The sequence below is a fragment of the Plecotus auritus genome, assembly GCF_963455305.1.
Source record: "Plecotus auritus genome assembly, chromosome: 2".
NCBI classification, from domain to species: Eukaryota; Metazoa; Chordata; class Mammalia; order Chiroptera; family Vespertilionidae; genus Plecotus; species Plecotus auritus.
This window is the reverse complement of record NC_137771.1, coordinates 43,277,382-43,293,308: the sequence shown is the minus strand read 5'-3', so window position 1 is coordinate 43,293,308 and position 15,927 is coordinate 43,277,382. Positions and strand designations below refer to the sequence as shown.

The window sequence follows — 15,927 nt, the reverse complement described above, 5'->3', positions numbered from 1 at the left end:
AAAGGGGGGGAAAGGGAGACATATGTACTACTATTTGCAATACTTTAAACAATAAAATAACATTTTTTTTAAAAAAAAAAAAAAGGAAATGAAGCTTAAGGGAAAGAGAGGGACAAATGTGACCACAACAGGTGACGTAGGTGGATTTCAAGGAAGGTGCTCACAGATCCTTGAAGAAGCACCAAACCACGGATTTGAAAACACCTACTACCGGTAGTAAGCCTGTCAGCAGCCACACAACCTGGCACCTGTGGAGGAGTACTCCTGCCTTCCCCAGGTGGGTAGAAACCTGTCCTCGCCCAGCAACCACCCTCAGAGTCCTTAGTGATCTGGGCAGGAGCAGCCTCAGACCATGAGCCAGGCCCTGTGATTGGCCAGACTCCTGGGCTCCAATCCTCAGTCCCGCCCCGCCCTGCTTCCCCGCCTCCACGGGGTTAAAGGGAGAGTGCCTACGGAGCACCCCTGAGCTGCCTGGGTGGGGAAACGCAGCCTAAACGGTAAGGATGCCCCGCTCTGTTCTCGCCTGGTAAAGGGCTCAGGACTCGCAGATGCTGGGAAGAGAGGAGACCCCCACAATCATAAATTCTGGCCCTTAAAAGGTTGCAGTTCCTGCTAGAGGGGGCTACCCTTATAGAGCGGTCCTATTGCTGACCACACACCAAGGGAAGCCGGGGCCTTGGAAAGAATGCTGGAAACAGATATGTTCTCACTCTCTGTGAAACCTTGGTCAAATAACACACCCTCTCTGGGCCTCGGGTCTGTAATGTAGGCATTTGGATTAGAATAATTTCTAAAGGCTTTTCAGTCTCTGAGAGGTTCTAAAAGGGAGTCGTCAGCCTCCAGCCAGATTTACAGAACTAAATTCCCCTTGGCGTCAGACCCGTTAAAACTCCCAGTGCTTATCTAATGCAGGACCTCAATTTCAGATTCATTAGCTTATTGCAAAGGCAGAATAGCCATAGAAAAAACAAACAAATAAAAACACCCTCTTTCCTATGATTGGTGCTACTTCAGATATATTATCTCATTAGATTCACCCTGAGTCCTTAGAATATAACTGGAATTATCCAGGTTTTATAAAAGGGGAAACATCATCAGAGCTGGTTATAAGATCTTCTTATGTCCCACTAAAGTCCTGGTTACCACTCTAACCTCACAAGAATGCCAACTGGTGGTATCAGGAAGGAAGGTAGAGTCACCAAATGGCTCAGTAGACCAATTGTGTAGACCTTTTAGGTGGGAGTCCCAATTCTGTTAATTACTGGTTATGTGATATTGAGTTAGTTACAATAACTATATTATGCCTGTTCCCTTAACTGCAAAATGACAATGATAATAGTAATTAAGAGTATTTTACTCCTGTCCTCCTTGGGAGTGTTAAGTGAGATAATATAGTTAAAGCACTTAATCCACCATTTTGATTGTTATTATTGGCAAGGATGTTACAGTTGCCGATTGGAAAGTCAAGAGGAGAGACTTATTTTCTACCCCCAGGGGTTTGAGGGGTTTTGAGAAGAATCATGTCTTCAGTGTGGAAGACCCCCCGTGCATCAGATGCAATGCCTGAGACTGTAGTGAAAATCATCGGAAGTAAACACTTTCGGTACCTTGTGGAGAAGCCGACGATGTAAGTTTATTGTTTGAAAAATATGTTTTGCCTAGATCATAATGAAATTTGGGTGTGTTTTTCATCAAGAAATTTACATTTTAACAATGCCATTCATGGAAAATGAAGTCATTAAGCAATAACAGTAGAAGTAAAATAGCATTGAGAACTTCTATGAGCACTGTTTTCCTGATATTTTTCATCTTTATAATTCCCCATATTCCTTAATTACTTAGGCTGATTTTCCAAATAGATGGGAAATAGAAGCAGTGAGACATTTATAAATATTAATGGAGTATTGCTGCTTCTCTTCATCAGGTTTGTAATCTACCACATGTAGTAATTTGGGGGGGGGGGGTAAGGGAGAAAGTCATTAGTCAATTTGCTATGAATTAAAGGAGTGGAATTAAAAATAAATTATAAATTGTAAGATTTTCACTTCTTCTTATCCGATACTCCTCCAAGCAGGGGCTTCTCAGAGCATAACAAGAGGTCTTTCTTCCCTTCCAAGGTCACCACAGCCGCGTTTAAGGGAGCACACTCCTATATCTCTAAAATTAACTACATGTATGGCACAGAACAGTGTGACCAGCTCTTCCTTCCAGAGTTGTGGTCAGAAGAAGGTACTAGACCTGCCTTTCATCTTATAGTCATTCCATAAACAGTATCTGGTCAATCCTTGCCTTTCCCTCCTAAGATGATTTCCACAGTCCTTTTCTCTATTTCAGAACCTAACAGACCAAACAAACAGACAAACAGAAAAAAATATCTGGCCTCACAAAACATAGATGCAGAAAGCAATGGCTACAAAATCTGGCTATTATTGGAATCATCGGAGTGTCGCTTAAAATAAAGATTTGGGGTCCAATCCAAGACCTAAAGAATAAGAGTCTCTGAAGATGGACCCCTGTTATGGAGTATAGGCTTTAGGAGCAACTCTCAGGCCCTCTGCTATAGAGTATAGGCTTCAGAAGCGACCATCAGGACCACTGTTATACGGTATCCTCCTATCTAATAAAAGAGTAATATGCAAAATGACCATCACTCCAACACACAAAATGGCTGCCCCCATGTGGTCAAAGATGGCTGCCCCCATGTGGACACAAAATGGCCACCACAAGATAGCTGGCAGGGGAGGGCAGTTGTGGGTGATCAGGCCAGCAGGGAAGGGCAGTTGGGAGGGACCAGGCCAGCAGGGGAGGGCAGTTGAGGGGGACCAGGCCAGCAGGGGAGGGCAGTTGGGAGGGACCAGGCCAGCAGGGGAGGGCAGTTGAGGGGGACCAGGCCAGCAGGGGAGGGCAGTTGGTGGCAACCAGGCTGACAGGGGAGGGCATTTAGGGGCAATCAGGCTGGCAGGGGAGTGGTTAGGGGGTGATCAAGATGGCAGGCAGAAGCGGTTAAGGGCAATCAGGCAGGCAGGCGAGCGGTTGGGAGTCAGCAGTCCTGGATTGTGAGAGGCATGTCCAACTGCCCGTTTAGGTGGAATCCAGCCTAAATGGGCAATCGGAGATCCCTCGAGAGGTCTCAGATTGGAAAGGGTGCAGGCTGGGCTGAGGGACACACACCCCCCCTCTGCCCCGTGCATGAATTTCGTGCGCCGGGCCTCTAGTAAGCTTTAGAAGGGACCATCAGGACCACTGCTATGGAGTATAGGCTTCAGAAGGGCAAACTGGTTTTACCTCCCCTCCATCATATTGTCAGCCCCAAGAGGTTCCAAAGCAGGGGTCCTCAAACTTTTTAAACAGGGGGCCAGTTCACTGTCCCTCAGACCATTGGAGGGACGAACTATAGTTTAAAAAAAAAACTATGAACAAATTCCTATGCGCACTGCGGGCCCGGGATGAGTCAGCTGCTAAGCAGGACAGGCAGCAGCACCCGGCGGGCCAGGTAAATGTCCTCGGTGGGCCACATGTGGCCCACAGGCCATAGTTTGAGAACCCTTGTTCCAAAGCAAGTGCTATGATCAGTAATGTTTGCCATAGCACTGGAAGTGGGCTTTGCAGCACATCAGTTGGGATCCCTACAGAGCTAAGAGATGAGAGTGAATCTTGGCTCTGTGCCTTCCTGACCTTTGGACATTGAAAAAGTTAATTAATATCTCAGCCTCAGATTGTACATCTATCAAGTGGGGGAAAAACACATCTATCTAGTAGGGTTGTTGTGAGGAGCCAATGAGAAAAATATGCAAAACATCTTTCCAGCGCCTAACAGTATATTCAATATGCTTATAAATTGTTCTGCTATTATTATTGAAGCAAATTTTTCCATGGATACAAATCTCTTTCTATGAAATGTTTCCATCCTTTTTGTACTCTATGCCTAGGAGGCACACTACCTTTGTTTCATAGGTGAGGAAACCTGAGACACTGTGATTATTGTAGATCTCCTGTCAAATGCCAGTTATTGTCAAGAAAAGTAAATAGGATCAGTTTGCACACTCCGAGTTCTGCTACCCAGAAAGCAACATTACTGCTCTACTAATTTCCTTCCTAAGTTGTTTGTTTAGCTTCTTTTATCCCAACTCCCTTCCTTTTCCCAGGAATCTAATATGTTCCTAAATGGGTGATTAGGGGAAGGATACTTGTCTTTTTAAATAAGGAAAAATTCCCTTTGTCTTATAAGAAGGTGCCTTTTATTTTTCCTGTTTGTTCTTTTATTTTTATTTGTATTAATCCTCACCTGAGGATATTTTTTTCATTGCTTTTCAGAGAGAGTGGAAGGGAGGGAGGGAGGGAGAAGAGGGGGAGAGAAAGAGAGAGCAAAAGCGAGAACAAGTGAGAGAAAGAGAGAGAGAGAGAGAAATGCCAATGTGAGAGAGACATATGGACTGGTTGTCTCCCGCACTCGCCTAACCTGGAGTGGAGAGTGAACTTGCAATCCAGGCACATGCCCCTGACCAGGAATCAGACTCACGACCCTGTGGTGCCTGGGCCAACGCTTTAACCATTGAGCATACTGTCCAGGGCTTTCCTGTTTATTCTTTAAACTCAGAATCCAGGAAATAAAGGAGTACATTAAGTCAGCTATATTAATCCTATATAATAAGAGAGAAATATGCTAATTATCTGTTATGCCATGAGGCGTAATGACTGACCACATAACAACCAGATCACAGATCACGCCTCGGATGTCGGCTGCCCAGCCGCCCAGGGCCGGCCCAAGGTGCAGGCAAGCAAACTACAAGCAGGTGGCGGAGAGCTACAGGAGGGGGCAGGGCAGCAAGCTATGAGTGGGGGAGGGGTCGGGGGAGCTACAGGAGGGCGGGGCAGTGGATGGAGAGCTACAGGAGGTCGGCAGAGAGCTACTGGCACATGGATTTGTGCACAGGGCTACTAGTTGTAAAATAAAAGACATAGTTCTGTTTTTTCTATGACAATTGTTTTTTATATTAAGGCAGTTCTTTTTGTTTTCTATGGGCTTGATGTTACTGTTGCTGGAATGACTTAAGACAATGCTTTGCTAAGGTATTCCAGTGTGGTTCAAAAATAAATAATTCTCAAAAACCTTCTTATTGTTGATGTAAGGACAGACTCACTGCTATCATTTCATGCATGTCCCACAATCTGTCCTCAAAGCATTTAGTCATACTACTACATCTACACCTTTTAGCAGGGGGCCCAAGAAGGTGTTTTCTTTGGATTGAATCAGTTGGCCTACTAGTATTAGTAAAAAGATTTACATAAGAAACATAAGTAAAAACCAAAAAGAGAAAGAAGACTCTAAAAGGAGAATCTGAATTTAAAAGAAAAATCACAAATGAATAATGGATGGAAAAACAGAAGTCTTTCTGTTTAACCACATTTAGTTCAGATTTCCTATAGGATATGTGAAGAAGATTGAATAGTATGTTACATTTGAAAGTTATCTTAAATATATACTAGTAAATCAGTATAATTTGGTAGGGCTTTATATCATAGTACCACAAACTGAGTGGCTTATACCAACAGAAATTTATTGTCTCACAGTTCTGGAGGCTAAAATCTGAAATCAAGGCATTGGTAGAGCCATGCTCCCTCTGAAGGTGCCCAGTAAGAATCTTTCTTTTCCAGGTCTCTCTCCATGCTTCTGGTATTTACTTGGTTTGTAGCAGCATAACTCTAAGCTTCACATGGAATATGTGTCTGTGTACAAATTTCATCTTTTTATAAGGACACCAGTCAATTGGATTAGGGGCCCATTCTACTCTAGCATGACATCACCTTAACTAATTACATCTGCAGTCACCCTATTTTCAAATAAGGTCACATTCTGAAGGTCCTGGGAGTTAGGACTTCAACATATAAATGTTGGGGGAGACACAACTCAATCCATGACCACCCAGGCTTTAATTTTACAGAAGAGATGAGACAGTTGAGGCCTTGATGAGCTTAAAGTGAGGCCAGTTATGAAGAACTAAGACTGGAATTGAGCTCCATCCCTTTTTCCGAAACTTAGCACAATTATTGGCAGATGAAAGGAAAATACTGCATACCTACTTACCTATTTTTTACAGGGGAGACCAATCTATAGGCTTCAAAGAGTGAAACAAGTGTCCCCTAGTTGGTGCCATCATCACTTTCCTCCTGGATCACTACACCAGCATTCCAATGCAACTCTTTGCCTCTCCTCTTCTCATTCTCTACTCCACTGGTTAAAAACTTGCTCCTCGCCGAAACCGGTTTGGCTCAGTGGATAGAGCGTCGGCCTGCGGACTGAAAGGTCCCGGGTTCGATTCCGGTCAAGGGCATGTACCTTGGTTGCGGGCACATTCTCAGTGGGAGGTGTGCAAGAGGCAGCTGATCGATGTTTCTCTCTCATCGATGTTTCTAGCTCTCTATCCCTCTCCCTTCCTCTCTGTGAAATATCAATAAAATATATTTAAAAAAAAAAAAAAAAAAAAAAAACTTGCTCCTCAAAGTGTGGTCCATGGACCATCTCCACCAACCTCACCTGGGACCTTGTGAGAAATGCAGAATTGCAGGCCCCTCTCCAGACATATTGAATCAGAATCTGCATTTTAGTCAATTCCCAGGTGACTCCTACATAACATTACAGTGAAGCCCAATTTTCAAGTACTGCCAGTATCATCTTTCTAAAATGCAAGTCTAATCAGATGTCACCACCATCAGCCCCAAATCACCTGCCCCCACCTTCTATAGACTCCCATAACCCCCTTCAGGGTTATGATACTTTATGACAATTTCCTATGCATTTCTGTCTCTCCCATTTAACTGAAAACTCTACGTACAAAAAGTCTTATACATATTGAAAGCCTGATAAACAAATTAGAGCACAGTGAACACCAGGAAAAATAAATATCTAAAAAGACAATACTTAGTTGCTTTAAATTCAAGTCCAAAGACCCATGTTGCTAAAATAGCATGCATATGTTACTATGAAATCCCAATGCATAATCTTGGATAGCTCATCAAGAAAAAAATATGCCAGGTAACAGGAGAAAAATACTCACATTTTCTAAAAGGTGTAAAAGTAGGTAATAAAACCACAGAACTTTAAGGCTTGTGGATAATCCCTGGCAAAATTGCAGGCCAAAGAATTAATTATATTAGTTGTGAAAACAAAACACAAAGGTGATGGTCACTAAGTGTTGGTACATGTTGACTAAAAACAGATTATGACGAACTTGTCCCATTCTCCTTATTGATGAGGTAACTGCAGTCCAAATGAAGGGAATGATGAAGACATAGTGTTTGTTCATTTCAGTCAGCCATTAGGCACATCTCTATCACAAAGACTTGAAATAAGGCAAATAATTCTAGACTTGATAGTATTAACACATTGGGGAGCAGTTTTATTGCTAGCTTTACCCAGTGGCCAGATAAGTTTCTATTGAACAAGTACAAAAAAAGGTTTTACATAAATGTTAAAGGCACGCTTTAAAATTAAATACCCATTGCATTTTGAAGTTATTTATTACATGTTCTTACAACATTTTTAAAGTATGATACTTTGTAAAACACTGTATAATAACAGAAAACAAGAGAATTCTTGTGATCCGTCCACAATGTGTTAAGATAGATGCCATACCAACATGGTGGTGATTGAACAGTTAATGTCCCAATAGAAGTGAAGAAGGGGTAGAGGATTTCTGTGTGACCCTGTTCTTAGTCAACATTCTTTAATCCACGGTTGAAGGGGGACAGACAAATCATGTCAGTAAACACGTAGATAATAGAATGCTGGGAAACCTTGGCAGGAAAGTGAGCTAAAACAAGACGAAATCAACAGAGATATATGCAAAGATATATTCTGTCTTTACTTAAGGGTACGTGTAAATGATTACATATACAATATTTGGGTTTTACTTGATGTGAAATACTAGAAAAACATATATTGATTTCTGCTCCCAGGTCCTGGCATAAAACTCCTAAAACCCTTGCAATTTTCTAAGATATATGAGTACTAGGAACATTTTTTGTTGTTGTTGTTCTAATATTTGGTCTGTGACCCTGGTTCCTGATGCAGAGCTCCTAAATCCCTTGAAATTTCCTGGGTAATGAGATGTCTTTTGCTTTAATGAGGATACTCTCAATGGGTTCCTAGATAGCTTCAGGCTGGTCACCAGAAAGATCAGACCATGATTAAAAGCTTGGAACTTTCAGCACTTCCCCACCCAATCCTCCCAGAAGGGGAGAGGGGCTGGAGACTGAGTTAATGATTCATCACAACTATGAGATAAAGCCTTAATTTAAAAACAACAACAAAAGAATAAGGTTCAGAGAGCCTCTGGGATGTGGAATGCCTTTGTGTGCTGGGAGGGTAGTAGGCCTGGAGAGGTAATGGGAGTTCCATGCCCTTCCTCACACACCTTGCCCTGTGCGTCTCTTCCATCTGACTGTTCCTGAGTTATATTCTTCTAAAATAAACCAGTGATCTAAAGGGTAAATAGTTTTCTTGAGTTGGTGAAGCCACTCTGGGGAATTAATCAAACTGGAAGAGAGAGTTAGGGGAACCCTGACTTATAGCCCATCTGTTAGAAATACAGGTAACAACCTGGGCTTGGGATTGATATCTGAAAAAGGCAGGGCAGTCTTACAGGACTGAGCCCTTAACTTCTGGGATTTGCAATAACTCCATGTAGATGGTGTCAGAACTTAATTGAATTGTAGGGCACCTAGCTGGTGTGGGAGAATTGTTCACTGTTGGGAAAACCCTACATATTTGGTGACCAGCGGTGTGTTATAGTAATAGAAAGTAGAAGATAAAATGGAGTTTCCCCTTTACACTTGTGTTTGAGCTCATCGTGAGTGGAATGGATCCAGATAGACAGTGTGGGAGGCTCACTGTATTCAGAACTGGACTCGTCACCTGAGGGGTAGTATGCTTCATTCTGGATGTCACATTCTAGGAGGGACTTTGGCACACTAAAGGTATGGACACTAAAGGTGTGGCATTATAGATGATCCAGTGTGTGAAATGTGGCTTAAGGGAACATTTATAGAATCTGGGGATTGAGTTGTTAACTAAAAGAGGAATTGGGTTCATTTCAAGAAACTCCTGTGAGTAGAGATACTTCCAGTGAATAAAATTGGCCTCTATAGTTCCTTCCAGTGCCAAGAATCAATGACCCAAAGCACTTTATTCCATAGTTACATTGCTGTTGGTACAGCATTGTTAAGTACACGGGAAGCTGGCTGCAAGATTTTATGGGAAAAAGTAGCAAATATTTGTAATAATGTACTTTAATATTTAAAACCAAGAAATATATAAAGTCCTTATATTTTCCCATGTGACTCTCCTAGAGCCCATATCTTATCATTTTTAGCCCCTCAAAACCCTTCATATTAATACATTATTTTTTACTTTCTTGAACTTTTTTAAAGTGTTAACATTAACAGCTATAAAAATTAATGCTTATATGGAATCCCATCAACATTATTTCCATAGACAGTAACTGAGCACTTACTGAGTGCCAAGCTTTGAGGATACAGCAATGTACCTAAAGTTCTAGTGATGAGAGACACACAACAAACATATAGACCATGACCATTCAAGTGAGGATAGTGAAATGAACAAACATAAAGGAGGATCATAAAGGTATTTCGATCTCAAAGTTGTTCCCCGAAGGCCTTTCTGCATAAGTGACATTTGAACTGAGACTGCCTGGAGGTAAGAGGTAGAACTATCCAATGAGAATTATCCATGGTTAGCTACTAGTGAGCTGGCTAAGACTGGCCCAACTTTATCCCATTGGGCATGGCTCACTAGATTCCAACATTCCATAAAAAATGGTGTAGCCATACAAGCATCAGACAATGCAGGCTTTAAGGCAAAACCCATTAGTAGAAATTTTCAAAAGAATATTTAATAGGAAAAAAGGAAGATTTAGTACTAATTAATATGAACTAAATTGCATAACATTACAATGTATGAAACATAAATTGACATAAGTTAAAGGCAAAATTAATTTATAATCATAGCTGTAAATATTAACATGACTCAGTAACTGATATGTACACTAACAGATATCAGAAAGAAAAAAAACTAAAAAACACTTTAGAACAAACTGAAATATAGAACACTACACGTGAAAACAATAGTAACAGGACACATATTATTTTCAAGACTGCAACTTTCTATAGGCCTGGAGCTCTTCAGATATTAGACATCTGGTGTTCCTAGCAACTACTACAAACAGCACCTAAGTCAACCACCTGGAATGCAAGCAGATTTTTTTTCCACAAGGCTGCTTTATCTTGCTCTATAAAAAGTGGGACAATGTCTCTTTCTGGGAGCACAGTGCCCAAAGATCAGGGCACCCATGTAGCTGCTGCTTTCCTGCCCATGAGGTTCAGGCTGTGCCCACCACCATCCTCATGCCTCATAGGTCTACACAGAGAGTAAACATGCAAACATCTGAGAAAAAAGCATTCTGGGCTGAGGGAACTGACAAAAGAAAGCCTCTTGGCGTGTTTGAGGGGGAGCAAGGAAGCCAATGTTGGTGGAGCAGAGTGAACAAGGGAAGAGGAGTAGGAAATGAAGTCAGGTAGCAGGTCATGTGGGCCATGGTAGGAACTCTGGGTGTGTTCTATGGAGAATGGAATGTTCTTTATAGAATTGAGAGCAGTGGAGGACACAAATTATTTAAAATAATTTTTTTATTGATTTCAGAGAGGAAGGTTGAGAGAGAGAAAAAAACATCAATGATGAGAGAAAATCATTGACCAGCTGCCTCTTGCACACCCCCTACTGGGGATTGAGCCCACAACCCTGGCATATGCTCTTGACCAGAATCGAATCCTGTACCCTGCAGTTCGAAGGCTGACGTTCTATCCACTGAGCCAAACCCACTAGGAATGGTTTTTTTTTAGAGCAGTTTTACATTTACAACAAAATTTAAGGGTAAGTTATAGAGATACCACATATACGCCTCTCCCTACATATGCATAGCCTCCCCCATTAACAACATACCCCACCAGAATGGTACATTTGTTAAAATTGATGAGACTAGATTGATATAACTTAATCACCCAAAGTCTATAATTTACCTTAAGCTTTGCTCTTTTGTGTTCCATTCTATGGGTTTGGACAAATGTATAATGACATGTGTCCATCATTATGTGTCATACAGAATAGTCTCAGTGTTCTAAAAATCCTGTGTTCTGTCTATTCATCCCTCTTTTTAAATCCATGATCTCTTTTCATACCCTTGATTTAGTTCAACCTCATTCAAGAAAATAACATAGCAAAAATTATTGTTCCCCATTCCCATAGACCACGTGTATGTATCCAGAAGGTGGCAGGGAACGAGGGAGGAGAGCTGTTGGTGCTGCCTCCTTTCATAGTATGGACAGAAGAGCTGGCTCAGAAACTGTACCTTAAAGCATTGAGATAATTGGTGAAGAGGACAAGCAGTTGCATGATTATTTTGCTTAGAATTGCAAAACAGGGGAGAGTGCAAGTGCAAAGGACATTAAATTTCAAGCCGATAAAGGCTGGCTGTAAGATTTAAAAGCAGCACAGTCTGCAAAGCTCCTGGGTATCATCCACCTGCGGACAGTGTGGTGATGCTCTGTTGTTGTTTTCTATGAAATGAAGGATTCTGAAGATTTTTAATCTTAAGTACTCTGCTTTGTTTTTTTAAAGTGGGTGATTTCTAGAACTGGTAATTACTGTTATTAGACAGATTACATTAAATCTCTCTTTTTATCTAGTTAAATAGATTTTCCTCAGTTCCTGTGTACTGTAGAACTTGGATCTTTTGGATGCTAGTTTTATCTATCAATAAGAAAGTTTTAGGGATCCAAAGGAAAGAGCATCCTTTCTGTACCTGGATGATGGGGAGGTTTGGATAAAGGAGACAGCCCTTTAACTGATAACTAACCTAAAATTACCACTTGTCAAGGGCTGCTTGAGCACCAGGTTCGATGCTAAATATTTTATACATCTTACCTTGATAAGTATTATTTTTCTAATCTCACAGATAAAAGACTGAAAATCAGAAATGAGAACTAATTTGCCAAAAGTCACACAAGTTATCAGGCTAGGATTCAAAATCAGTACTACACTGCCTGAAATTATGGGTAAACTTTGCACAATTATAGGAAAAAAACCCTTCCTTTTTCATTCTCTATGCTTTTATTTCTCAAACTTTAGTGCACATAGGAATCATCTGAGATGTTTTCCAAGAAGCAAGATTTTCTTGTCCTATTTAATTCCAATTTAATAATATCAGAGTGGTCTGCATATCTGTTTTATCATCCAGCAACCTGCATGATTATGGCCCATCTCAGGTGCCTGAGGTTCAATAGTTAGGAATCGCTGTCATTTCCTTCAAAAACAAGCCCTTCACCCCATTTGGAATGTTTTTCCACCTCTTGTTTTCTCCTTCAATTGCTATTTTATAGCTTAATTCCTTCATGGAGTCATTTTCATCCCATTTAAGCAGATTGGGTTGGAAACTCCTCTATGGTCCCATATCTCTTTTTACATACTTCATTTTTTAAGTTATCACCTACTTTTATAAATTTTAAGACAACATAGTCTGAAGACAATGAGTGGATTGGATGCCCACTACTTCCTCGACTGAGAAGGTAGTAATGCGTAGCTCAAAGACAGGTCAGATAGAAGAAAATGTCCATAGTGTAAACATGGCTAATGGTGTAAGTGAAGAAAGAAGATTGCAGAAGAGAAGGGCTGCTGGGATATCACTGAAAGTACATCATACCAAAGGACAACTGCTGATTGATTTGGTTGCTAATTTTGCAGCCAGTATGATCTTAATTTGAGAAATCATTTTTATTCCGTGAAATACTGTAGTGCAAATGCCATTTAAAATACATTTGGTTATTTTCATTGATGTGAGAATTTGACTCAATATTATAAAGAAAGAAATGGGATATTTTGGGAATAACTTTGAAAATGCATTGAATTCCTTGTCCCTGGGAAGGTTAAAAACCAAAGCTGAATGACAGCCACTTCGGTATTCTGTAGAGGGACTTTAGGTCTAGGTGGGAAGATGAACTAGATGCCTTTATATATGGTATTTAATTGATATTTTTAAAGAGAAGCAAAATCCTGTTGTGTAAAACAGACAGTTGTAAACTATAGGTGTAGACTTGAGGAATAATGTAGAGGAAGGAGCATTTGGTCTGGAGTCTGAGCCTGAGTCCTGGATCTGTGCTGACGAGCAAGGTGATCTTGGGCAGTTAATCTCTCTGATCATCTGTCTTCTCATCTGTATAATGGTGATAATAATACCTACTTTTCAGGATTATTAGTACAGCATGAAAAACATTATGCAAATTTATATGTGATAGCTGACACATAAGCTTTTAGAAATGTTAGCTTGTATAATTACAATAATGAAGAAATAAATGATTTGGGTATAGGGTTGGCAGTTAAAGTCTTTTAAAATTCTTGCTGCAGAATAAATATCTATGATAATAATATACACTGTGGCTTAGGCAATTACAAAAGAAGAAGCAGGAGAAGAAAAACTCCTCACAATAACATGTGCTACATTAGCACAGGCTTCATATTACAGCTTCCCCATGGAGTTCGGTGAGATTTTCAGTTGCACTCCCTCCCAAGTCTCATTTTATTTTTTATTTTGTTGTTGTCTTTTTTAAAAAAGGAAAAGTCTGGTCGTGTTGATTATCCGTTATTACTTCCAAATAAGAACATGCTTTCATTTGCTGAAATTAGATCCCCAGTCACTGCCTTGGCACACTCTGGGCTGCCTTCTCCAGAGGGTTTGGGCCTGTTAGATAGCACACAGTTGGAAATCGGTGGCATTGAGTGCCTGCCAAGACTGGCAGACCTTTAAGATGGCATCTGGTGACCTTTTTGCTGAGCCCCTCAGGTTCTGCATTTGAGATTTGATGTTCTTCGGGAGAGGGATGCTTCTAGCCACCTTTGCAATGTTCCTTTCTAACTGAGACTCTGAGTGGTAGCAGAGGGTGGCACCAAAAGGCTGGTTTGCAGGAAGAGAGGGAACAATTGGATAGTTTTCTCCACGTTTATTTATCATTCAGCAATACAATAATCCCTCCTAATTACAGTAGTTCCCAGAGGACACAAAACTCTTCACTGTGTCCCGGCGAGCAGCAGCTGAAGTCAGAAGTACCTGTGAAGAAGCGAGTTGTGTCTTGCTTCCAAGAGAGTACTGATAGCATTTTTTTTTATTCTATTGAAATGGCAGATTTCTAGTTTCAGTACTGCAGGTAGATAACACACAAGCTTAGAAGAAAGAACTGTGAGTTTGTGAACAGCATAACAACCGATGTGTGTTGACTAGATGTTTGTGCTAACAATAGACACACGCCATTTCTCAGCTGGGGAGTCATTTTCATGATAATTTTAAACTGCTGTGTATGTGTGTGTGTGTGTGTGTTTGTTTTAAAAAAAAAACACACAGATTTAACAGGTTATTTTTGGTTTTTATATCTACTGTGGTTGTTTAAACAGACAGGCAGATATATTTCACATTTCTCAGGCTAGTCTGTCCTGAGACTGCCCACAAAAAGATTTTGAAGGTGGTTAAAGCGAAGATAATTTATCCCTTGATTTCATCTGGAAGAACTAACTCTGCCCCTGTGCCCAGTTTTGCCTGTAAATCCTGCACTACCTGCCTTCGTTGCCACCTCCTCTACTTTCTGCCCCTCATGTAATCCCAAACTTCCATGCAGTCTCTCCTGACTCTTCTGTGGGCAGTAGGAATTTAGGTGCAACCAGGTAGACCGAGGTTTACATTCTGGCTTCACTACAGAAAAGCCATGTAGAATTGGACAAGTCAAATAAACTTTCTGACACGTAATGCCTTCATCCTAAAATGAGACAGATACCACCTATCTGTAGGGTTGATCTGAAGACTAAATAAACTAGTGTATGTGAGTGGCTAATGTGACTGTCATGGGGTTAAATGCTCCGTAACATTATTTTTGCAACCATTGAAAACAGTAGCTATTACTCATTAAGTTTTTTTGTGGTAAAATTGGGGTACAAGATTACATACATTTCAGTTGTACAACATTATAATTTGATATCTGTATACACTACATAGTGTTCACCACTGTATGTCTAGTTACCATCCATCACCATATAATTGATCCCCTCTGCCCCTTCCCCTTTCACCCTCCCCTTAAGTCCCTTCCCCTCCCATAACCACCAGTTCATTCTTTGTATCTATGAGTTTGTTTTTGTTTTGCATGTTTTTTTAGATCCCACAAATAAGTGAAACTATATGGTATTTGATTTATTTCGGTTATTCCTCTTATGAATTTCAAATATTACTGATTCTTTGTAACATTCACTTGACATTCATCTATAAGTTAATGAGATATGTTTTATATTATTTATATGAAATTTATGTCAATTTCTTTAAATACTTAGAAATATATCTATATGCATAGACATAGATGTGCACATCATAAGTATACTCACTGAATTCTCACAAACATGATACACCCATGCAACAACCATCCAGATCAAAAAACAGAATAGTACCAATATCCCAGATGCCCCCCTGGAATTCCCTTCTGGGCTCTGCAACTCTCCAAAAGGTAACCTCTAGCTAGAAGCTATCTATCTAACTTAAAGAAGCAAGTTATACCAGCTGTTAACTTGATTATTTGTGTTATTTTTGGACAACCAAATGAAATTAAGTTCCTTAAGGGCAGGGACCATATGCTATACATCTTCTCTCATTGCAAGAACTATTTATTAAATATACATCTTTCTTCTATATTCCCATCTTGCTCTGTTGTTATTTGACTGCACCTGTCTAGCAAGGCCCCAACCCTGAATGTGCCCCACTGTGTTCTTTGCATCTCTGCAAGGACTCCTGGGCAATCCTGGAGGAGAGCATTCACCCTCTCAGG

At 40.6% G+C, this 15,927-nt stretch overlaps 1 protein-coding gene across 1 annotated transcript in view; it reads left to right on the top strand.

Moving 5' to 3' along the window:
- Positions 1 to 1,438: 1,438 nt before the first annotated feature.
- LOC308241454 (uncharacterized protein C1orf87) overlaps positions 1,439 to 15,927 on the top strand; it is a gene marked incomplete at its 3' end in the record, with an annotated part of 85,597 nt that continues 71,108 nt past the window's right edge. Inside the window, 1 exon segment of the mRNA XM_080654882.1 lies at positions 1,439 to 1,627. Within this exon segment, the coding sequence (XP_080511008.1) occupies positions 1,521 to 1,627 (107 nt within the window). The 5' untranslated portion in view covers positions 1,439 to 1,520.